The sequence below is a fragment of the Sciurus carolinensis genome, chromosome 5 (genome assembly GCF_902686445.1).
Source record: "Sciurus carolinensis chromosome 5, mSciCar1.2, whole genome shotgun sequence".
Classification (NCBI taxonomy): domain Eukaryota; kingdom Metazoa; phylum Chordata; class Mammalia; order Rodentia; family Sciuridae; genus Sciurus; species Sciurus carolinensis.
Window position 1 is genome coordinate 121,838,364 of NC_062217.1, and position 23,955 is coordinate 121,862,318.

A 23,955-nucleotide genomic window follows, 5' to 3' on the forward strand; every position below is an offset into this window, starting at 1 on the left:
AGGTTCAAGGACTACGCCAAGGAGCCAGGGAGGGTTCAGTGCAGTGGTCCTCAGAGTGGACATCCTGGATCCACAGGATCCAGGTCACCCAAGAACTTACTAGAACCGGAAATTCTTGGCCCCACCTCAGACCTACAGAATCAGAGACTCTGGGTTGGACCCAGGCATCTGTGTTTTAGCCTGTCCTGTAGGGGATTCAGATGCCCAGCGTGAGAAACACTGGCACAAAGGGAACACTTCTCTCTGTGGCAACTTCACCCTGACCAATGGTGACAATGACATTAACTCACATCTGCCGAGAGCTGGCTTCTCTGCCTGGTGTGAGGACTCTGGGCCTACTCATGGAGCCTTGAGCTTCCCCACCGACTTTCAGGCAGGGCCTCACTAAGTTGCTGAGGCTGGCCTCAAACTTGCGATCCTCCTGCCTCAGCTTCCCAAGTCACTGGGACTACAGGTGGACACCACCAGGCCTGGTTGAGACCTCGATCTTTTTCTCTTGCCTCTCAAAGAGGTGCACATGGGTCTCAGTGTGGACACATCCTTGAGCTGGGACTCAGGAGACCTAAGTTTTTATCCTGACTCCTCCACTATCAGCCCTGGGGCGCAGGGAAACAACTCCATGGGCCTGTCCTGCCGCCTGTACAGCAAGGCTTTGCACAGCATGCCTGGGGGTCTCAACCAGCCTGGACGCTCTGCCATGCTGTGATTCCACCTGCTCCCACCAGTCTTCCTGTAGAGAAAAGGACCCGGGAGGACAGGCTCACTAAGGACTGTAGAAATCCAGAAAATTCCACCACCACAGCAGCTATCTTGTGCCTGAAGGGTAGTCAGGGAGAGGAGGGCAGAAGGGGACTTCTAAAAGGGGCGTCTCCTGGGATGTGCGGAGACCCTGTGCCCACACTGTGCCGCTGGGTGGGAGGCTCTGCTCTTTCACGTCCCACCTGCAGGACTTCTGTGATGTGAGACTTACTACGAGCACTACGCCTGCCTACAGAAGCTCTCGGTCGAAAGGGGTCGTGTCCCCAGCAGCCAGCTGTCAGTAGAGAACACACGCCCCCGATGCCAAGGGAGGCTGAGCCCAAGGAGACTGCTGTGGATGGGGCGTGGGTGACAGAGCTGGGATCCCGCCAGGGCAGAGCTCGGAGGACCCTGGTGACACCCTGCATGCACCCACCCAGCCCCTCACCCAGCTCCTGCAGAACCCCAGCCTCTCTGGGAAAGGTGACTCCAGAGTGTCTGCCTCAAGACCAAGCTGGGTTTTGGGCTCCTGGCCAGGGGCCACCACACCGAGTCAGGTGCTTTAACAACACAGGGAGACACAGAGACCCAAGAAGGAAGGTCTCCTCAGGAGCCACGCCGAGGGTTTTCTTGGGCCAGCCCTCTTGCAATGGGACCTTGGGCAAGTTACTAAGCCAGCTAGGGTTCTCTTCAGTAAAGGGTGAGGGTTCACACAACACCTGCGTGAATGTCCACAGACCGCTCCTCACGACAGCCTGAAGCTGGAAACAACCCAAATGCCAACGTGGAAGAATAAGTTAACAAAACGCGGACTGTACCCACCTGTGTTCACTGACTTTTTATAGCTATGACCAAAATGCCTGAGAAGACCAACTTAGAGGAAAAGAGGGTTATTTGGGGCTCATGATTTCAGAGGTTCAGTCCACGTCAACCAGCTCCACTGCTCTGGACGAGGCCCAACGACATGGTGAAGGGCTCGCGCTGCTCAGCTCACGGCAGCCGGGAAGCAGGGAGAGAAGGGAGTGGGACAGACACGGGCCAGGCCACGCCCTGTGACCTACTTCTCCACACCCCACCTGCCTACCGTTACCACCCGTTAGTCCATTCAAACTCTTAATCCAGCCGATGGCTCAATTCAGCCAGGAGGTGACAACTCTCATACTCTGCTCGCCTCACCTCTGCACATTCCTGTATTACCTGACGCAGGAACTTGGGGTGCCGGGCGACACCTCGTATCCAAGCCATAACGCCATCCAATGGAATACCATCTCCCCATCATCGTTACGCGGGCTACAAAACGGCTGAGCCTTGAGAATCCGGGGTCAAGTGACAGAAGCAGGTCATAAAAGGACCGACACCGTCTGATTCCACTTACATGAACCGTCCAGAAGAGGGGAATCCAGAGACAGGAAGCGGCGACCAGGCGGGGCGGGCGGGGGCATGGGGAATGATGCCAACGAGCAAAGGGTTTCTTTGGGGGGTGATGGAAACGGTCAGAGTTAGACCATGGTGATGCTACACAATCCTTGAGTATTCTAAAAACTGCTGAGTTCTGTACTTTAAAATGTGAATTTTTATGTTATGTGAGTACAACTTAAAAAAAAAAAACCCCGAGGACAAGACGATCCAGCTGACAAGGTCATTCTGAGCGTGAGATGAAACGCCTGCATGGGGCTTGGCAAGGTGCCCGCAGACGTCTGCGCTCCGCTTGGCAAACAAGAAAGGCTGCTAGGGGATGCGCAGCCGCTGCTTCTACTTCAGAACTCAAGACAGACTCGGCTTCAGACCCGCCGTCCCTGGAGCATGGGGACAGCTGGCATCACACTCACTCCTGAGATCCCAGGACCGGGAGACGACCACGGGTGTCAGCGTGGGATCTGGAACAGTGTGGCCACCAACTGCTCTGAAGGGACCCCTGCTCGTCCAACCAGAGGCCATGTGGTCAACCCAGACCTTGGGATCTTCTTCCAGGATAAAAGCAGGCAACACTGAGTGTCACCTTATGTACTCTGGCAACCACTTCTGAAGGAGGAAGTTATTATCAATCCCCTTTTGCAGATAAGAAAATTAAGGCTCAGGGAGGTTAAGAGTTTGCTCAAAGTCACACAGCAAATAAAGAGAAGGTGGAGCTTGATTTCCTCTTGAGGATATTGTCTTGGAGAGGAGGAACCCAGATTCTGAGCTGCGGCTACCCTTCACTCATCAGGTCGCTGGGCAGGTCACTCTTGGGGCCTCAAACCCCTACCTGTGAAACCCGAGTGAAGGGAACCAAGCCTCCAGCTGCACTGTTGCCAGCTGTCTAAGGGCCCTGGTCCTGCTGTAGCTTATGGGAGGGTTTTTGTTATGTTTTATTTCCCAACCAAAATGAACATGACAGCTATTCATGCATCTGTCCTGCTCTTCCTGGCAGGACAGAGAGTTCCTTGAGGGCAGAGATTAGGTCCCACTGTGATGGGCTGCAGGTTTGAGAGCGTGAAACCCAAGTCCCGATTCCCGCAAAAGATCTGCTGGCTGCGAGCATCCAGGCAAACCCCTGCGGGTCGCGGAGCCTCAATGTCCTCTGCTCTGAGAGATGCAGAACTCCCAGCTCTCCAGGGCTGCTGGGAAAGTCAGACAGTACCACTCACCTGACGAATACTTCCTGGGCACCGGCACCTGCCTGCCCTGTCTGAGGACAGACCCAGCCTGGCCTGCCAGGAGCTCTGGCCGGGAAGAACTGCAGCCAACAGAGCCGAGTACCCGGGAGAACGCTGTGTGGTGACAGCCCAGGGGCCACAAAACGGTGTCAGCAGGTAACGAGGGGGGGACAAACCCGACCAGGGCAGTCAGGGAGGGCTTCTGGAGAGGGAAGCGACATTTAGCTGAGACAAGAGTAGAAGCGCGGGGCAGGGCCAGACCTGAGGGAAGGAGGATTCAGGCAGAAATAACAGCAAGTCTAAGAGCCTAAGGGGACACCTGCCCGCGCTCAGTAATTAGCTCCCTCCCTCCCGCCCGCTCTGCCACCCCGGCCTGGCAGGGCGGCACGCAGACAGACAGGACGGCACAGGGCGAATGAATGATTGCCAGAGAAAGCTTGACAACATGAGGAATCTTGGGGATAAATTGGAACATGACAAAAATATGCATCTTAGCAAAACGCAGTCAACCAAGCCCAAGCAGATGTCAATTAAAAGGATCTTCAGTTCACTCTCATGGTGAGGCGAATGATCTTCAGCAGCACCTGCCCCTGAGAAGCAACCGCGGTTCCCTGACCTCCAAAGCACCTGACAGATCACTCATTGTGTATGTGCGACCACATCCGCGGCTCGGGGGCTGCTGGAGGCTCGATGCCAGAATGGCTGGCTTTGCTAGTCCCCTCCAGCACTGTACTTCTGTCCCCGGCCACCTCATCAGCCAAAGCCAGGTTTACATTTCTGTAAGTATTTTGGTTTTAATCAACTCCTTGGCCTTGTTAAACCACCTCCCCAAGGCAAGAACTCCACACTTGAGCTATGCAAGCTTTTAACGCAACAGCGTTGTCTCTTTGCTTATCCCTCTGCAGTAGTGCATCTTCATTCTACCAGCACGCTTCATGAAGCTGCATAACTATCCGTGCAATATCAGAGAATATTGGTTTGTTTGGGGTTTTTTTTCCTTCAAAAATGTTGCTCCAAGTGCTGGTGACACCTGGGGCAAGCCACTGGGCAGGGGTTCTTCTGCAGAAGTCTCCAATTCCAGAATACCGTGCCATCTGTCCAGCCCCCTGCGATGTGCCTTCACAGGTGTCCCTTGGGGGCCCCAACTCACCGGACTCCACCTATCCACCCCACATGGCCCAGACAACTCTGTTTCTGGGCAGCTAGGGCAGGTTTCAAACCGCATGCTGCATGCTGCCACCCAGGTGCCCAGTCACCCACCGCCGGCCGTCCTGGGTCTCCTCCACGGCCCCACCTCACAAAGGCACCAAATCATTTGTTCCCTGGGTTCCCTAAAGCTGCTTCATGTCTGTCCTATGTCCTGCAGTGACCTTACTACACCCACTGGATTCTGTCACTGTCCTCAGAAACCCCCAGGGACTCCTATCACCACCCAGATCAGGGATAGCAGAAGCGGCTCACGCACTCATTTAATTTACTGAATTCAGATGGCGTGCGTGACTTCAGGCTGGAAGACACATATTTCTCTATGACATGGGTTTGCTAGCCACAGACCAGCCACCTCATCTGGCTGCCTTGAGTGCCTGGCTTCAACCCCCTTGCCACCCCTGCTTAGCAGACATGGCCTTGGGGCAGTCACTTAGCCCTTCTGGGCCTCAGTTTCCTCATCTGTAAAATGGGAACAACAGCAGCTATTTCAAAAGGCTTACTGATGATTAAATCTCAGGGTTGCAGTGAGGATGGAATGAGATGCATGGCGAGCAGTTGGGACAGCCTGGCCCTTGGTGGGTGTGAAATAAACGTGAGCCCTTAGTGTTACTCAGAGGTCATTTTGACTCTATGTGAGTTTCCACTATTCAGGCCCTCTTTATTTTATTTTACTTATTTTTGGTACCAGGGATTGAACCCAGAGCCACTTAAGCACTGAGCCACATCCCTAGGCCTCTTCGATTTTTTTTTTAAGTGACTGTGTTGGCATTTTATTTTAAATATTTTTCAGTTGTCGATAGACCTTTATTTATTTCTATGTGATGCTGGGAATCAAACCCAGTGCCTCGCATGTGCTAGGTAGGCGCTCTACCACTGAGCTACAACTCCAGCACCCCCCCAGGTCTCTTATATTTTGTTTAGAGACAGGGTCTCGATGAGTTGCTTAAGGCCTCACTAAGTTGCTGAGGCTGGCTTTGAACTCGGGATCCTCCTGCCTCGGCCTCCCGAGGCACTGGGATTACAGGCGTGCGTCACTGCGCCCAGCCAGACCCTCTTTAGATCCCAACCCTTGTGCAAGGTTGAACTGCATTGCACCAACTAGTTGTGGTGGCACTGTGGGCCCAGTTCTACCCTCCTGGGTCACTGCCCTGCTCCTCCCCACAGGAGCCTTCCCTTCCCAGGCCGCCATCTCTGCCACACAGACCCTTCACCTAGACTGCCTCCCACACCCATCCCCTGCTGCCAGCCTACCCCAAATTCATCCTTTCAGGTGCGATTGCAATGTCACCTCTTCTATGCAAACGATTCAAGATGGTAAAAGCAGGAAGCACCCTGACCTGGTCTGCATTCTACCCTGCAAGTATCGCATGACCAATACGATTGTCCAACCACCGGGCCATCTCTCCAGGGCTCCACGCGTCCCTGTACCCTCCAGGTCTCAAGCTCCTCCCTGGGAAGGGACCACCACCATCCACAGGGCTCCCTTGGAGACGACCAGGGGTCAGGCCAGTTCTCACACCTGCAGCGATTTCCATGGACGGAAGAATGCGAAGCGGGAGAACTGAGGGGCTTGTCCCCATGGGACTAGGGAATTTGTCCATTGAGTCAACAGAGGCACCCCAGGTCCTCTGCTCCAGCAGCATGGCAGGACACAGGAGACCCGAGGCACAGGACAGCGGGCTTGGGCTCCCCCACTGCTCCCCGCCTCTGTTGTTTGTTACTGTGGCAGCTGGGGATTGACTGAAGCCGGGCCTCGTGCACACCACGCAGCTGCTCTGCCACTGAGCGGCATTCTCTCTCTCCAGGAGTTCTGCTCTTCCTCCCTCCCAGGAGTACTGCCCAGCAATGAGCTTGTCCCTTTCCCGCCATGGCTCCTCCTGTACCTGAGGCTATGGGACCCAGACCGGCTTCCGCTGAGTCCTAACACTGACCAGGGAACAGAGGCAAGACTAGACCACAGCCTGGGGGGCGGTTTGCCAGAGCCCCGCCCAGTCCTCTCCTCGCTGCTGAACAGTGGGCTGCGTACCCCAACACCCTGAGTGGCACTTGGCTACACTTTTGCTGACATCGGCTGCTCTGGTGTCCACTCCAGAAGCAGTGAGAGCCCCACAGGTGCCCAGCGGAGGCAGCCGCTAATCGCGCCAGGCCCCGCCCAGGCCCCGCCCAGGCCCCTCCCAGGCCCCGCCCCTCTGCCTCACGGGCCGGGCCGCGGCTCTGGGCGATCTGCTGTCAGTGAGGCCGGCTGGCTCCCTGAAAGCTCCTGATTTTCCCTTCCAAGCTGGTTATTTGCCTCTGAATAATACCTCCACACACACCAGGTGTCACCTACGTTCCTTTCTCTGCACTGGCTCACCTGTTAGGCTCACAGCCCCCCCACCCCAAAAGTGTTTACTAACTGGCTCTGCAGCCACTGCCAGTACCGGCCTCCTCTCTGCAGACCCACTGGCCATCCACCTCACCAGCTCTCCCTCACCCCATGCCACACATCGGAGCCAGAGCCCAGGCCAGCCTGAATGATGCTTGCCCTAGAGGCACTCACCCCCACCCAGAGCTCGGATGCACACGTGTTCCAGGAGGGTCACTGCAGCACTGCGTGTCCATGTACAGGGGCACGAGTTGACTTCTGGGTACATGTACACTGTGGAATATTATACGATCATGAAAAAGAGCAGACTACAGCTACAAGTACCACATGGAGGCTTCTCAAAATCGTAGCTATATGCATTTTGAAACCATGTGCATGACGTGTCAAAACAAAGCAAACAACTATATAGAAGTGCATACACACATGGTAAAGCTAAATAAAACAAAGATGGGAAAGTCCATCATCACTGGACCCTGGTGACCTCTGGGGTGTGGGAGGAGCTTCTGGTAATGGTCTTTGTCTATGCCTGGATGGTAAGTAGTGTGAGTGCTTAATTTAGGAATATCTGAACTGTTATTTTACTTTATGGACTTCCCTATATGTATGCAAAGTTTTACAGTTTTTTTTTTTTTTTTTTTTTAAGAAAATGACTAGATGGAGCCCACTTAGAATGGAAGGACTGGGAGAGCTGGCTTAAAAATAAACCTTTAGGCTAGGCCTTAGAATTTGAGTAGGGCCCAGCCACAGGAAGAACAGGGAGGAATCCTCAGCAAAGTGAACAGCACAGGCAAAGGTCTGAGGCATTTATTTATTTATTTATTTACTTATTTATTTTTCGGTACGGGGGACTGAACCCAGGGGTGCTTACACTGAGCCACATCCCCAGTCCTTTTTAGTTTTCATTTGGAGATAGGGTCTCACTGGTTGTTTACAGTCTCACTAAGTTGCTGAGGCTGGCTTCGAACCTGCAATCCTCCTGACTCAGCCTCCAGAGTTCCTGAGATTACAGGCATGTGCCACCCTGCCAGCAGGCCTGAGGCTTTGTGGTACAAACTTGGGCTTTACTCTGTGCAAGGGGAAGCCCATGAGGGCTAACACAGAGACAACTGCAGAAGGCCAGGGCTAGAGTCCCTTATTTTACAGACGGGAACCTGGCCCATCAGTGGGGAGTTAGCCTGAGGTCTGGAACCCCAGCTCCTGACGTCTGCGTCAAAGCCCTTCCTACAAACAGAGGTGCGTTCCTTTCAGCTCACCAAACTCCACTGGGCTCGAACACTGCCCTGCAGAGCCGCCGGCACCAGGCCTGTGCTACCACCTTGCAGGTGTGACCCCCAGAGCTGTGGCCCTCGGCTGGGGCAACTTTGCCCCCAGGGGACCACTGGCAATGTCTGGAGACGAATCTGGTCGTCACAACTAGGGGAGGAGGGTACTAGTGGAGCTATGGGCCGAATGGAGCTCCCCCAGATTCCCGTGTTGAAACCTAACTCGTAAAAGGATGGCCTTTGGAGGTGTGGCCTTTGGGAGGTGCGTAGGTCATTAAGGGACCCTCAACACAGCTCTAGCAGCCTTAGAAAACAGACCTCAGAGAGGTCCCTCCCCTGTTCCACCATGGGAGGACACCACAAGGACACAGCTGGACGTGGGACCTCACCAAAACACCAAATCTGCTGGCACCTTGGCCTTGGACTTCCCAGCCTCCAGAACCATGAGAATTACATTTCTGCTGTGCAGAAGCTACCCGATCCATGGTGCTGTGCTGCCGCAGCCTCAATGGACAGACAACCAGCAGCTGCGGGCGGAAGGCAGGGAGGCTGCTGAGCAGCCCACAGGCACACAGCAGTCCAGCCCAACACTCGACAGCCAGGGATTCAAAGCCTGTCTTTCAAATACATGCTGAGCCCTCAAGACAAAAAAGCCTTCTCTGAGGCCACAGGATGTGGAGGGTCATTCTTGGCCTCCCAGGACCCTCAAACCAGAGACACTGTGTCTAAAGAGGGCATTTGGGCAGAAGGCTTCCAGTCACGCCTCACACCATACCACGTGGAGCAGGGCGGGGAGAGGCTGTCCCCTCGGGAACGCAGCGGGGGCTCTGCAGTGGGTACCTCTGTCCTCCTTCCCTGCTGGCCAACTCGCAGCCTGCTGCCCCAGGAGAGGCAGGGAGCAAGGTGGCAGAGCCAAGAATTCAGCCCTAGTGAGGAGGAGAGGGGCCTGGTGTCAGAGGGTGCCCTGGGAGGCCATGGCTCCCCTGCACCCACAAAACATCTACGGGTAGGAGACAGGCAGGTGGCTAAGCATCCTCCTGCACCCACTGACCCTGAGGGCTGCCCAGGTCCAGAGATGCTACAGCCAAACACACGCCCTCCACCCTCACAGGTGACAGCTTCCTTTGCTCTGGAACTACAGGCCAATGAGACTCAACCAAGCCCAGGCCACCACCCAACAGGACAGGAAAACTGCTCCTGCTGTAGCCCCCAGCTACTTGCCTTCCTCAGTGTATGTGTGTGAGAGACAGACAGACAGACAGAGACAGACTGAGCTGCCTGCTTCCCCCTCCAGACTGGACACTCTGCAAGCAGGTCCTCTGGGCTGAGCAAACACAGCGGTGCTCAATCTGTGTTTTAAAAAGGGGCTTTTTGCTTATTTATATTTTTGGAACCAGGGGTTGAACCCAGGGGCGCTTTACCACTGAGCCACATCCCCAGCCCTTTTTAATATTTTATTTAGAGACAAGGTCTTGCTGAGGTGCTTAGTGCCTTGCTAAGTTGCTGAGGCTGGCTTTGAACTCACGACCCTCCCACCTCAGCCTCCTGAGCTGCTGGGATTACAGGCTCCTGCCCAGGTGCCCAGCAACAAGGGGGTTTTTGAATTAAGAAGGCGGTTATGATCCAGTTATCAGGTATTACACTGCTTCCTGAATGCTGCTCTTTCTGAGAACCCTAGTTCCAAAAAACGGGCTGCAAGATCATGTCCCTGTGGGGTCATCTTGAAGTGTAAATATAGGAAGTGAGCTGGCGGGAGGGGACCTGGCACTCATACCCACCACCCACCTGGTCAAGGCTCAGGTTCCTGTTGCCGGCTGGGATGGTGAAAGGGTGCCACCTGCTGGCAAGTCTAGGACAAGAGCACTTGGCTAAAGTGCCAGGTGAGCCTGGGAGAGAGCAGAGTGGGTGGAGGGGTGGGGAACACGACCACACACCACAACTCCCGCTCACTAGCCCTGGCCTCCCTACGCCAGTATTTCATGGCTCCCAGACTAGCTGCTGACCCTCAGGAACATGTTCTCTCTCACATCCGCTCACACATAACCAGAGCCCTGCCCCCCAGAATTTACCAGGGCAAGAAATTTCCAAACTGTAAATAGTAAGCCAGGAAATCTCAAAACTCAGGGCAGGGAAGACTCACGGGAGGTACATGTTCAAACGTAGATCTCCAGGCGCCCCCTCCCGAGAGTCCACCTTCCAGAGCTCTAGAGAGGGGCCTGTGAATCTCAATGTTTATCCAAGGGCTGGAGCTGCAGCTCCGCGGTACAGAGCTTGCCTAGCACGTGTGGAGGCACTGGGTTCGACCCTCAGCGCCTTGTAAAAGTAAATAAAATAAAGGTATTGTATCCATCTACAACTAAAAAATTAAAATTAAAAATAAAATTAAAAAAAATATGTTTACCCAATACCCAAAAACCCAGATGATCTGCTAGAAGGAAATCTCTGCAACCTTGAGTAAGGCGAAGATTCCCTAGATACAACACCAAAAGTACCTTCTATAAAAGAAAAAAATGATAAATTGGACTTCACCAAATTAAAAACACCTGCTCTTCAAAAGACACTGTTAAGAGAACAAAAGGCAAGGCAGAGGCTGAAAACCCTCCTATCAAAACACGTACCTGATAAAGAACCTGCCTCCGGAATATATAAAGAACCTTCCAACTTAATAAGAAAACCCATTCTTTAAAATGACCAAAAGATTTGAATAGACATTTTATCAAAGACAGACACGTGGCCAAGAGGCACATGAAAAGATATTCAACATCATTATTCATCAAAGAACTGTAAATTAAAGCCACAAGGAGATGCTGCAATACACCTAAATGAAATTAAAAACCACAAGGAGTGCTGAAGGGAGGTGGTGGGGCACCCTGCAATCCCAGCAGCTCAGGAGGCGGAGGTCAGAGAATGCCAGGTTCAAGGTCAGCCTCAGCAACTTAGCGAGGCCCTAAACAACTCAGTGAGCCCCTGTCTCTAAAGAAAAATAAAAAAGGGCTGGGGATGTGGCTCAGTGGTAAAGCACTCCTGAGTTCCAACCTCAGTACAAAAAAAAAAGGGAAAAAAGCAGAGTGCCGAAGAGGACGGACCCAAAGGCGCTGGAACTCTGGAGGTGAGTGGGGCTGGTCCCGAGCCCAGCACACTCTCACAGGCCATTGAGCAAGCCTACCCACGTGCTGGCCCAAGAGGAACGGAACTTGCTTCACCCAAAAACCTGTACGTGAACATTCACAGGCTTTATTTATGAGGTGAAAAAACTGGAAACGATCCAAATGGGCTCCAACAGATGAATGAATACCTAGATAATGGTGATCCATACAACGTACTACTACTCAGCGAAAAGGAACCATCTAAATCTAAGCCAGGTGTGCAGGCACAGGCCTGCAGTCCCAGTCACCAGGGAGGCTGAGGTGGGGACATCCCAAGTGCGAGGCCAAGCCTGGGCAACTTAGTGAGACCCTGTCTCAAAATAAACTAAAAGGGTTTGGAGAGGTACCTTGGTGGTAAAGTGACACTGGATTCAATCCCCAGTACTGGAAAGGGGCGGGGGTGGGGCGGGGAGGAGGGAGGAGAGGGAAGGAAGGCGGCTAATCTATTGATTCATACAACCCAAACACAATACGCCCAAGTACAATATGCCAGGTGTGAGGAGCTACATACTATAGGATTCCATTTGCAAAACAGAGGGATGGGGAAAAGATTGGTCACTTTCAGGTACAGGGAACAGGAGCAAATCTGTTTGCAAAGGAGCACAAGGGAATTTTCCGAGGTGCTAGAAAGGTTCTGACCCATGTTGTGGTGGTGCGTACATGCTTATATGTCAAAAGTCACAGAATTGCACACTTAAAAGGGTAGATTTTGTTTATATAAACGATACCATGATAAAATAAATAGTTGTCTCTTGGTATGCAAAGGGAATTGGTTCCAGGATTCCCACAAATGCCAAAATCCAGGAATGCTCGTCTCTTAATTAAAACGGCACATAATCTACACATGCCCTCCTATAGACTTTAATCTCTAGATTGCTTATGGTCCCTGATATGCTGTAAACGCTACGGAGAGCATCACACTTGCTTAGGAAATAATGACAGGAACAAAGTGTGTACGTGTTCAGTACAGGCCAGTTTTATTCCGAACATTTTCTGTCCTTAGTTGGGTGACTCCAAGGAGACAGAACCTGTGGACAGGAGGGCATCCCAGGCCCAGGAGAGTCATCCGGGAGGCTTGCTAAATGGAAGACCACCCAGTCCCACCCTGAGAGATTCCATTTTCAAAGCTCTGGAGCAGAGCTCCTGAATAGGCATTTTAACCAGAACTGCTTCGATCCTTATGCCAGCTGCCAGGACCTACCCTTTAGAAAACCCTGAGGGAGAAGAGGAACTGATCAAGGGATGAGGGACATCTGCCCCGTGGAAGCGACCCAGGGGGTGGTCTCTGCTGCCTTACCACCAACTGGGTCATTCTATCAACTACGTTGGCATCTGTCACAACAGCAGATGTTAGCCTCTGGTTTTTTTCCCTTCTTTTCAAGTCAAAACTGGAAAGGTGTTTACAATGATGCCTAGAATTTAATAAGAGCAGGACCCACAGATCAAAAGTAGAGAGGAATCTGGGAGACAGAAGGGAGCTGGAGCTTCAAGGCCCTGGGCTGGTAGGTCAGACTGGGTCCCCAGGGGTCCAGGTTTCAAATCCCAGAAATGCAGTTTGGGGACTGGCTTAAGGTGAGAAGCTGAGGCCAAGACCCCTGCAAAGAGCTGGGATTTTGAAGGACTACCTTTTTAGACAAAGCATAAACTGGGGGGAATCCATTTTTTGATCATTAGAAAGCTGTTCTGTCTGGCCTGGGCACTGAATTTAACAAAACAAACATCTCCCCAAGGACTCTGAAATCATAGGCCTATTCTTGCTTGGGGTTTGAGTGGTCACTACTACCCTTAATGTCTAGAAACCCCAAGGTCTGAGAAGTTAAAAGAGAGGCTTCTAGGCTGTCACTCACACAGACACAAACACAGCTCCTCAGAGGACACAGCCCTTCAACCCAGGATTACACAGAGGAGGCCTGCAAGACAGGCAGGGGCACAGGGTCCAAAACTACCAAGGTTCACCCAGGGCAACCTGCTGCGACAGAGTGGTGGAACAGCAGACCCGCACCCTAAGAACAGCCTTTGATAGAAGCAGTGAAGTCCAAAAAATAAGAACAAAGAAGTCATAGTTAGAGAAATAAGAGCTGAACACCTAAGAGAAATGCTACTATTACCTTAAATCGGATTCCTTTTTTCTAAAAGTCATAAAATTCACTGGATCTGAAGAGAATCCAGAGTATATTCAATCAGATTATTAAAAAGAACCAAATAGAACTTTTGAAAATATAGAATTAAAAATTTTAAATGCAATGGACGGCTCAACAGGTTAAACACAAATAAAGAAGCAAAGAGTGAAATGGAGGGCAGAACTGAAGAAATCCTTCCACTGCGGCACATTTCACAAGAAAGCAAGAAGATACAGAAGACTGCCTGCAGGGAATTCCTGGCAAAAGAGACTCAGGGGATGGGTGGGCGCAACAGACCAGGAGCTAATGACTAGGAACTTTCTGTAAATGAACAGACAGGAATCCTCAGAGACAGAAAATACAGGCTTCTTTTCATATTTTTTTTTTTTTTCGGTGCTGGGGATTGAACTCAGGGCCTTGTGCTTGAGAGGCAAGCACTCTACCAACTGAGCTATATCCCCAGCCCCCAAGTTTCTTGAAAGGATTAAAAGGTGTCAAAGGTGCCAACAGGCCCAGGTGAGGCTGGTTCCTTTCTTCCCGGCCCACCTTGCTGATGCCTCAACGCAAGCCAGCCATGCTTCCTGTCCCACATTCCTAGAACTTTCCACGTCCTGCTTTTCTGCAGTAATGATCACTCTGTAAAGTCACCCCAAGACAGGCCTGGTGGTGCTCACCTGTAATCCCAGTGGCTCGGGAGGCTGAGGCAGGAGGATCGTGATTTGAAAGCCAGTCTCAGCGACTTAGCAAGGGCCTAAGCAACTTAGTAAGACCCTATCTCTAAATAAAAAAAAATAATAATAAATAATAATAAAGTCACACACAGCAGACCTGGAGCATTTGTGCTGGAGAGAAGCTGGGGACAGAGCAGCTGGCCCCACTGCCCACTGAGTGGGATAAGGGGGAGGTCAGACTCAGGCCACTCAGGAGTGCAAGGGTCAGGGTGTGAGGCCTTACAAAGAGACCCCAGAAGCAGCAGAGAGAAGTGAGGCTGGGCGTGGTGCTTGCTGGGAGAACCAGAAGACAGTGCTGGGAGGGGTGAGAGACATAAGAAGAGCAGCTTCAGCTTAAACTAGGCCTTCTGAGGGCAGATGGAAAGAAACCCACGTCCTGGGGGATGAAGAGGCCTGGAGTCGGGAGACCAGGGCTGGGTCCACAGCTTGAGTCACAGGTACCGGAGCAGCGAGCCTGAATCCAGCTGCAGCTCTGGCTCGGGGGTCGTGTCCAGGAGGCTGGAGGAGCAAGCTGTGTGACCAGGGCCACCTACCTGAGTAAGGCGAGAGCAAGGCGTAACTGGGCTCTTCTCAGCAGGATGGCAGGGGCACACCCACTCTGCAGTGACACAGTCACCCCACTGCACACACGGAGGGCAAGAGGGAACCCCTGGGGAGAGGCATGGGGAGCCCCCAGAAGCATGAGCTTAAAGAGTGAGCTACCTCTGCCAGGCGCAGTGGCACACGCCTATAATCCCAGAGGATCGGGAGGCTAAGGCAGGAGGATTTTGAATTCAAGCCTAGCCTGGCGACAGAGCAAGATCCTGTCTCAAAACTTAATTTGAAAGATAAAAGGAATACATTCATCACAGAACATTTATAAATGCAGAATATTATTTTCTGATTTTCATTTGCATCTTGTTTTGTTGCCTTTCAATTTCTCTTTTACATAAATACACATTTAACATATTTAGTACATTACGATCTACACAGTTTGGGAACCTTGTTATTTTTTTCCGATTCACATTATGGATAAGAATGTGCTAGTCTTTATTGAAGCATACAACGGAAGGTTATGCACCATTGTTAATGGCTACATAATTGACACTATAGCTGTGACAAACTGATCTAAGCCACTCTCTGGAGCGGGATGTTGAGGTTGCTTAGACTCTGCTGTTTCACATAGGAACCATACTAAGTCACCTGTCTTTCAAGACCCAGTTCCATTCCCACCTCCTCCAGAACCCTTTCCTGGTCTTTAGAACACCAGCCACATTTCCTCCTCTGAATTATAACCTGCGTTCCACCTGACAGCCGAGCATGGGGCCTGTGTGTTGCTGCTCTCTACCTCATGGGTGGTGGGCTGGTTTCAGGTCCAGAGTTCTACTGTCACATCCTATGAGCTCCCAAGCACCTTGCACACAGTAGGTGCTTAATACCTACTGACTGCTTAGAGCCCAGACCCCCTACATTACATGAGTCTGGTCAGTTCCATTTTCCGAGGGCCAGGATTGTAGGCACCCACAGTGGCCTGTGCTGATATTTTGCTTCTCTGACCACTACAGAGGTTAAAGGGCCCCCTACTGTCCACTCCTACCTTTAAAGGCCTGGTCCCCACCGCATGGAAGTCTCCTCCTTCAACCAGGTCCACCATGGCTCATGGCTCTCCCAGGCTGATCAGAGCTCTGACACACTCACCAAACCCCCACAGCCGCACCAGGTCTGTGATAGAGTGAAGGCCCAGCGCGGGTGCCAGACAGTTCCCAGGCATCGTGGTGGCCTGGCAGGGTGGCGGTGGTGGGCATGGACCCTGGACGGTGCAGAGGAGCTGGTGTGGCATCATTCCCTCCCCTAACTACCCCCAACACCTCACCTGAGGCAGGTGCTCCCTTGTCAGTTCACAGAAACCCCAAAGTGTCCCATGGGGGCATCCAAGCTCACAATCTCTGGTCCACAGAAGCTGAAGCCCAAATTCCCAAGTTGTCTACCTACTGGGTACCACCCCTCAGCACCTCCCCCATGCTGCAGCGACTACTCAGCAGGGGTCTTTCCCTCCTTCCCACTGCCTGGGATACCTGTGTCCTCACGGCTGCCCCTCCCCCAGGAAGCCTTCCCCACTGCCTGGGTCAGAATTTGGCTCCCCCTCCCCTGCAGCCACCTCTGGATGAGATAGAGTTGCATGTGTCCCTCTACCCTGTGACATTTTAAGGTGGGCGTAGGTGATTCACCCCAGAGATCTGTCAATTTGTACTGAAGTCCCCATTCAAAGTAGGCCCAGCAGAGACCTGGCTGGCTGTCAGGTGGAGGTAGTGTTTGTGTCACACAGGATTTAGGCCCCACCTCCAGCTTTCGGGGATGAGAAAAAATTAAAAATAATAGCTGCCATTTACTGAGCTGCCTACATACCAAGCACCTTACAGGCATTATAATTGCTCCTGATGAGGTAGACACAATTACTACGCTCATTTTACAGATGAAGAAACTGAGGGTCGAACGGGTTAAGCAATCTGCAAAGGTACTAAGCTAATAGGTGACAGAGTGGGGACTCACCTCCAGACCCCTATGAGCCAAAGCCTGGATGTCAGCTACAGTATGAGTGGCAGACAACCTTAAATCCTGGACTAAGCAACTACATTAGAGCCCGGTGGATGGCTCACCACCATACCGCTACCCGCAGCTTCCCTCCAGAGCCAGCAGCGTGCTTCAAGTCAGTCTGCTGGAAGAGGAGATGCCTCTCTCTCCCCGGCTCAATTCAGCCACCACCTCCCTATGCTAATACATTACCTGACCCTGTGCTGGGCTCAGGAGCAAGTGATTACAGGGTCCCTGACCTCTGGAGATGCTGAATGAGTGCTAGAGAGCAGGAAGCCAGCAAGGCGTGAACGGGGTCAGGCTGAGGGCTTCCTGGAAGAGGTACTAACCAAACCCATCCTGAAGACTAAGCGTCCCTCCACTTCCTGGGCCATCGTCCCCTGCCTCAGGAGCTGCATTCCAGACACACCTGATAGGTAGCTGCTCACAGAAATCCCAGGGTGTGGGTCTTTGCTCAGGCAGTAACCAGCACAGAAATGCTCTATTGCCAGATGCACAGACACACACATACACACACAAACACACACACACACATCTGACTATGGAATTCCTTTCCTTATGCCAAAGGCTTAACTTGATTGAGGTCCACCCATTTGCATGATCACCCCCAAGAAAAGACTGTGCTCTGGTCTCTGGTTCGCAGAATACAGCTGTGGCTCTGCAGTGCTTACACTCCAGGGATCTCACACACACACACACACACACACACACAGGAAGATGCACTGCATCCCCTGCTGACCCTTGTCATAAGTATCTGCTGAATTTGAATAAATGGGATGGTGTATCCTGGGGTGACTGATGGGCTACACTGCTATGACCAATTCCAACCAAAGGTACTTATGGAGGCCGGGCACGGTGATGCACACCTGTAATCCCAACTATCTGGGAGGCTGAGGCGGGAGGACTGCAAAAAAATCAAGAACCAAAATGGGCTGGGGATGTAACTCAGTGGTAGAGTGCCTCTGAGTTTTTTTAAAAAAAGAAAGGAAGAAAAAAGAAAAGAAAAAAGATGTATATGACACAATTCAAGTAGTGCAAAGGGGAGGGGAGTGTAAAGGGGCCTCCCAGCTGGGCGATCTCAAAAAACCCCACTTTGCCTGTGTTCCTCCATCTTCTCATCTGGAGATCGGGGCTAGCCACACCTGGCAGGTACGATTCATCACAGGAGGTTCAACAAGAGAACACTCAGGAGGCACCCAGCATGGGGCCATGCACGAGGGCTACTCAGCTGGTGCTGGCTTCGTAACTTCAGCTGATCCAAGGGAACACGCACTCAGAATCATCGCAGTCCCAGGACATGCACACAGTCTCCATTTTCTTTCTTTCTCTCTCTCTCTCTCTCTTTTTTTTTTTTTTTTTTGTACTAGGGATTGAGCTCAGGGGCATTTTACCACTGAGCCACATCCCCAGCTCTTTTTATTTTTTATTTTGAGACAGGGTCTGACTAAGTTGCTTAGGGTCTCACTAATTTGCTGAGGGCCTCACTAATTTGCTGAGGCTGGTCTCAATCTTGTGATCCTCCTGCCTCAGCCTCCTGAGTTGCTGGGATTACAGGCATGCTATTGCACCCCCATCTCAGCTCCATTTTCCAGCACTTTTCAAACCTCTTTGGCCATGACCCATAGTAAGAAATATGTCCTCCACGGGGACCAGCATACACAGACTATACACAGTGCTACAAATGCAATGGAAGTTCCATGAAACACTCATCCTCGTGACAAGGCACACACTGACATTGTCTCTTGCAGTTCTTTCTAGATCATTTCTAAACTGACCTCACAAACCACATCCCAGGCAGCTGGAAAAGTCCTGCCCCCACTCACCCAGGGTGTCAGAGCCGCTCTCCACTGTTTCGTTGACCTTCCTTGCAACTCTGGCCACAGCCTCTCCCATCTTCTTCAGCATGCAGACTTGGGTGTCCTGCTGCCAGCCCCCAGGCCGGTCTGCTGCTCACCAAGGGGACTGTGCCTAGAGAAAATGCAGGGCCATGAAGCACTCTCCGGCCAGCTGGGGCTTGCCCCTGCATCCTCCTCCCCAGGAACCCAGGCTGCCAGGAAACCTACAGGGAAGGCCTCAGGCCACTTACCTCCTCTCGTGGAACTCAGAACCCAGGCCACACGCAGCTCAGCCTCTGCAGGGGCTGATGTGCCTGTCAGAGGGTGAAGGCAGCTGGGCCCTCCTGCTTCTCTGGGAGCATCAACATGTGTGACCTCATCAGACACAGGGCCTGGGCCTGAACCAGTAGCCAGGTGGGTGTAAGGACTCAGATGTGTACTGGCCTGTGACTCATCAGGTGGGGCATTGAGGAGCAGGCAGGACCCAGACAAGTGCAGCAGAAAGACACCTGTCCCTCCATACTGCAACCTCTGAGTCAGCGCTCTATCCACACAATTCCTCCGGCTCCCCTGTTCACCCCACCCACATCTGCCAGGCTCCTTCTGCACGGCAGGAAGTGGAGACATCAAAGCAAATCGGAGCTCAGTGTGACAGGTGGATGGGTCTCTAAGAGTTCCCTCCCCGAGTGCCAATAGGGAGGGAAGGTTACAGCCATCAGCCCGCAGACCTGATTATCAGACTGATGCTGGGTTTATCTCCAAGAAAAGGGGGAGGTGCTAGAAATGAGAGAAGAGAAATGGATCACCAGGGGAGAAGGCCTTCAAGAAGGGTAAGGAAGATAAAATTATAAGGTGCTAAAATAAAACTGTAAGGTCTGAAGACATAAAGACATAGAAATGTGCTCAACTCTCTGTTTATTAATGAGAAGGAAACTAAGGCATAGGAAGTGGCTAAGTGGCCTGAACAAGGTCAAAGTGAGGGAGTGGCAATAATCAGGCCTGCTCCATACCCAATGTTCACTTGCTCACAGAAGCTACCCTCCTCAATAATGGCAGCAACCCACGGAGAGAGGAAGGAACTGGAGGTCAAGGTCTTTATCCCTAGACCCCAAACCCAGCTTCACAGATAGCTCAAGGGATTCCAAGGGCCAAAGGCAAATGGGAAAGGCAGAGAGAAAACAAGGAGACAGTCCTCAGAGCTGCTGGCAGACCAAGAAAAAGAGCCTATGGGCTCAGCTGGACAAGCAGGGCAGGCAAGGCCAAGCCCATCTACCTGCCCAGGAGAGTCAATGGTGTTTGGCATGTGTGTTTCACTAGGGAGGCTGACACTGAAGGCCAGAGATACATGGGTGCAGTGGGGAAAGACTGTTTCTAGAGATAAGCAGAATGTCCAATTCAATCAGTAGTTACGGAGGCTTGGGAGAGTTTTTGAACTACTCTGAGCTCCAGTTTCTTCATCTGAATAGATCTGGTAATACCCACCTTGCTGAGTTAAATATGACTGAACAAAATCTACAGATCTACCTAAATACTCCCTAAGTGCTAGTTGAGAGGATCAAGCAGCACGCAGGCAGGCTGACAGCAGCATCGAATGCCAGCTCACTGCCCATGCAAAACTGAGCAATTCATCTCTAAGGAATGAGAATTCCCGTCTCTCCACCTCCAGAAAGTCTTCCCTGATTGCCCGAGCTCTCAGCGTTCTCTCCTCCGAGTTTCCACAGTACTTAATGACTTAGCACAAAACATCTGGGTTGCTTTTGAGCTTTAAAAAAAAAAAAATACACACACACACACACACACACATACATACATACATATACACTGGGCATACATATACTGGGCATTGTGGTACATGCCTGTAATCCCAGCTACTTGGAAGCAGAAGTCCCACCAGTGGCAAGTTCTGAGGCCCCACGGTGTGGGTCAGAGTGAACAAAAGAGCAGGAAAAGGAACAAAATGTAAAGTCCGAGTGTCAGAATAGTTCACTAGGAAGAAGCGTTTCTAATATTCCAACAGATGCTCTCGGTATAGCACACAGGTGCCCTAGATTCCCTAAGGGGGATCTAAAATCATTACTTGAAGTACTAGGTACTTAAAATCACTACCCTCACTACTTAGCTAGGAATCACCCTTCCTTCATCTAAAGCTACCTTGTCCTCCAACAGGGGGAATTGCTTCATTAAGTCCACGGGGGGCAGATGACAGAGACGGGCAGGACTGTGAGATGGAAGGGTGGCAGGATCACCTGTTATATAGGGCCCAATACAGGCTAAGAGGGGTCCCAACTAAAGGAAGAACAAACTTGGGACAATGGGAGGCTGGGGTGGACCTCTGGGACTCCAAAAGGGCATGGACAAGATCATTCAAAAACAGAAAATTGTCCAAGTCACGCAAGTGATAGCTGTGGACCTAGTCTGGGCTGAGTGCAAAGCCCCTAGGCAAGGCTGCCACTAGGTTGTGGGGGGTCCCTGTCTAGATAAATAATCTGAGTCAACAACCTACAATCCGCATGTCAGCACCATTTGAACAACTGGCACACAAGGCAGCCCTCCTGGAACCAGAACCCAACTTCGGGACCACAGGACATCCCGTGGGACCAAGTGCAGAGAGCTCCCTGCGGCATCTGGTCAACCCCATGTGATAGCAGCGGATGGGGGTGGTGATAGCAGTGTCAGAGAACATCCCAAAGGACAGAAACAGGAATCATCAGAGCACATGGATCTAGTCTAGGCGTGGGATGTTCCTGCTAGATGGTACCACCAATCCTAGCCAGTCCCAGGCACTGGAAGGGACCTTGGACAATGTCAATGAAAGCACTCCAAACCTGAGACCCCTGGACATTCGAACTTAGCCCACACTCACACTGCTGCTGTCCACATATGGTCCTCTCCACACAGCCCAACTCCTCTTTCCTAGAAGTGTGTACATGGTCCCAGGATATGTTTAAATCCAAGGAACATCTCATGGGGACCTTCTGTAAGGCACACACTGCAGAAGGGGACAGGGAATGGGCCAGAACAAGCTTCCCACCAGGAGGCAGAATGAGCCCGATGCCAGTATGACCATGATACCAGGGCCAAGGGACCATGAAGGCGTGCGGCAGGATCTGAGCAGCAGCTACACAAAGAGATGCAGGAGAAAGGGAGCCAGGCCACCAGTCTGCTGCCAGAATACAGGAGGCCATCCTACAGGACTGTCCTCTAAGGAGAGCAACTAATTCATGTAGGGTTTCCAGTGTGGCGAAGCAGTCGCATTTGTAAAATGGAAATACCACCTTCCTTAACTGGTTATGAAAAATACCTGAAACAGCACTTTTGAGAAAGGACTTTACAAACCACGAAGTGCTTCCCACATTAAGGCATTATCAATGAAGGTGATCGAACAGGTGCAGACAGCAAGTTTGAATATAACAAATTGAATGCCAGGAAAAAAAAACTGGCTTTGTGGAAACTGGCAATACCCGCTATTAGCCTACGTCAGAATCTGGTTTCACCTGGACTCAAAGCTCAGGGTTCGGTGGGGTGTACTTAAACCCTGACCGGGGCCCTGTGATTCAGCCCTTACCACTAAGAACTCTATCTTATCTGCAGTCCCAAGAACTCTGCAAAGGAGTCATTGCGACACCACCGTCGGCACCAGCTGCTCCTATATTTAGTTACTGGTGTGGTCAATTGGGAATTTTATAGCCTGGCAGCCACTCCGACTGACAACCCGAGCCTCCCCAGTCATGTGTTTCGAGCTGCTCCCACCGCTGGCTCTAGCCAGTTCCCTCCATGGAGCCAAGCTAGGGAATCTGTGGGGAGCTGAGGGGCAGAGGGCTTGCTTGGACCCCAGTAGCTCTAAAGGCCCACTCAGGTCAATATAGAGTTGACCCACTTTCACACCCAGGGGAAAAGCCTGCTGGGCTGAGAGCTGGACACCTTGTTTTTGTGCCATGGGTTTCGGGAGACCCGCGCGAGCTCCCTTATGGGCTTCTTGACATCCTCTAACTGCACCTTTCAGGACTGTATTGGTAGCCGGGCGGCAGCCCCGCCTCGGCTGGATGCCCTCTATCTGTGACTCCTGGTCGCTGGCCCACCGCTTGCCTGGCAGGCGGGGACTGGAGAAAATAAAGTAGGCAGAGGAGAGTACGTGGGTGACCGCAAAGGACTGAGGTATTCCCACAGCTGCCCAGAGGCCAAGAGGCAGGCTCCAGAGCAGGCATCTGCAGCTCCCCAGGGCGGAAGCAAACCCTGAAAGTGTCGCTTCGGGGACGAAATACACAGTAACCTCTCCCAGCTCAGGCGCCTCCCTAGGGGAACGGAAGCCCGCCCGGGAGCGCTTCCCCAGGTTCCCTATTCCCTGCTTAACGTTGCACCCACTCCCCACGAGCCACTGCGGTGCAGCCGCAGGGTGCACAAGAAAGCCGGTGCCTCCTGGCGGGTTGGTACCGCAAGAGCCGCAGCTGGTGCGCCGCTGCTCTATTCCACCGGGTGACCTGGGGGAGGGGAGGGGAGGGGACGAGGCGTAAACCGGGATACTTCTCTCCCTCGCTCCCCCAGCCCCTTCAACGCTTGGCCTCATACTACGTTTCCTTTGCGGGGCACGAAACGTGTGGCCCGATTCCGGGCCGCTTTCTGCTCCACTTACGGCTACAATGCCTCCTAGCGCCCTGCGCAGCGCAGTCACGCTCCCTCGGCCACCGGCGGCGCCCCATGCAAGTTCCTAGCCCGCAGGGCGGGGCGCGCGGGACTGCAGGCTCCGCGGTACCTCCGCTCAGCCAATCACCGCGCCAGGACAGGCGCCGGGGTGGGAGCTGGCCGAGGGCCGGGCCGCGCGCACCCAATCAGCGTGCCCTCCTCACGCCGCGCGCTCCCGAACGCAGAAAGGAACGGCTTTGTGTGCTGCTTCTGGAGAAGGGAGCGCCTGCAGGCACCCGCGTGTAGACCCGAATGTGCAACGCATCCTAGGTCAGTAGAATTGAGGTTCCATATTTGGTTTTCTCGAGAGATCGAACCGAATTAACCAGATCCACGGTAATTTGAAAACGTGAGGATGAAGAATGCGGAACTTTTCATCGGGTGTTTTCTGCAGCCCATTGAGGTTTTTAGAAATAAATGATTCTGGCCGTTATTTAGCCTTTTGAAAGCACAGTGTATTCGTCTATAAAATAGAAATCAAATATATAAATACCTACTTCACGGGGTTACCTGGGGACTGCTATATCGAATGCTTAATACATTGTCCAAGCCATGACCCCCACTCAAATGTCGCTGCCTCACTGACCATCATTTAGAGCGAATTCACCATATCTGTTAAAAGCGATGTGGGAAGACAAAAGAGAGGATGCCCTGCCTCGACA

General features: G+C 52.2%; 1 protein-coding gene across 2 annotated transcripts in view; it reads right to left on the reverse strand.

Annotated features, from left to right (window-relative positions):
• Lrrc20 (leucine rich repeat containing 20) overlaps nt 1–23,340 on the reverse strand; it is a 72,596-nt gene extending 49,256 nt beyond the window's left edge. For both annotated transcript variants that reach the window (XM_047553039.1, XM_047553038.1), the window contains exons 1-2: nt 23,244–23,340; nt 18,602–18,746 (exon numbers count right to left, since the gene is read on the reverse strand). In XM_047553039.1, coding sequence (XP_047408995.1) covers nt 18,602–18,683 — 82 coding nt within the window. In that variant the 5' untranslated portion in view covers nt 18,684–18,746; nt 23,244–23,340. The remainder of the gene's footprint in view (nt 1–18,601; nt 18,747–23,243) is intronic.
• Nucleotides 23,341–23,955: the final 615 nt, after the last annotated feature.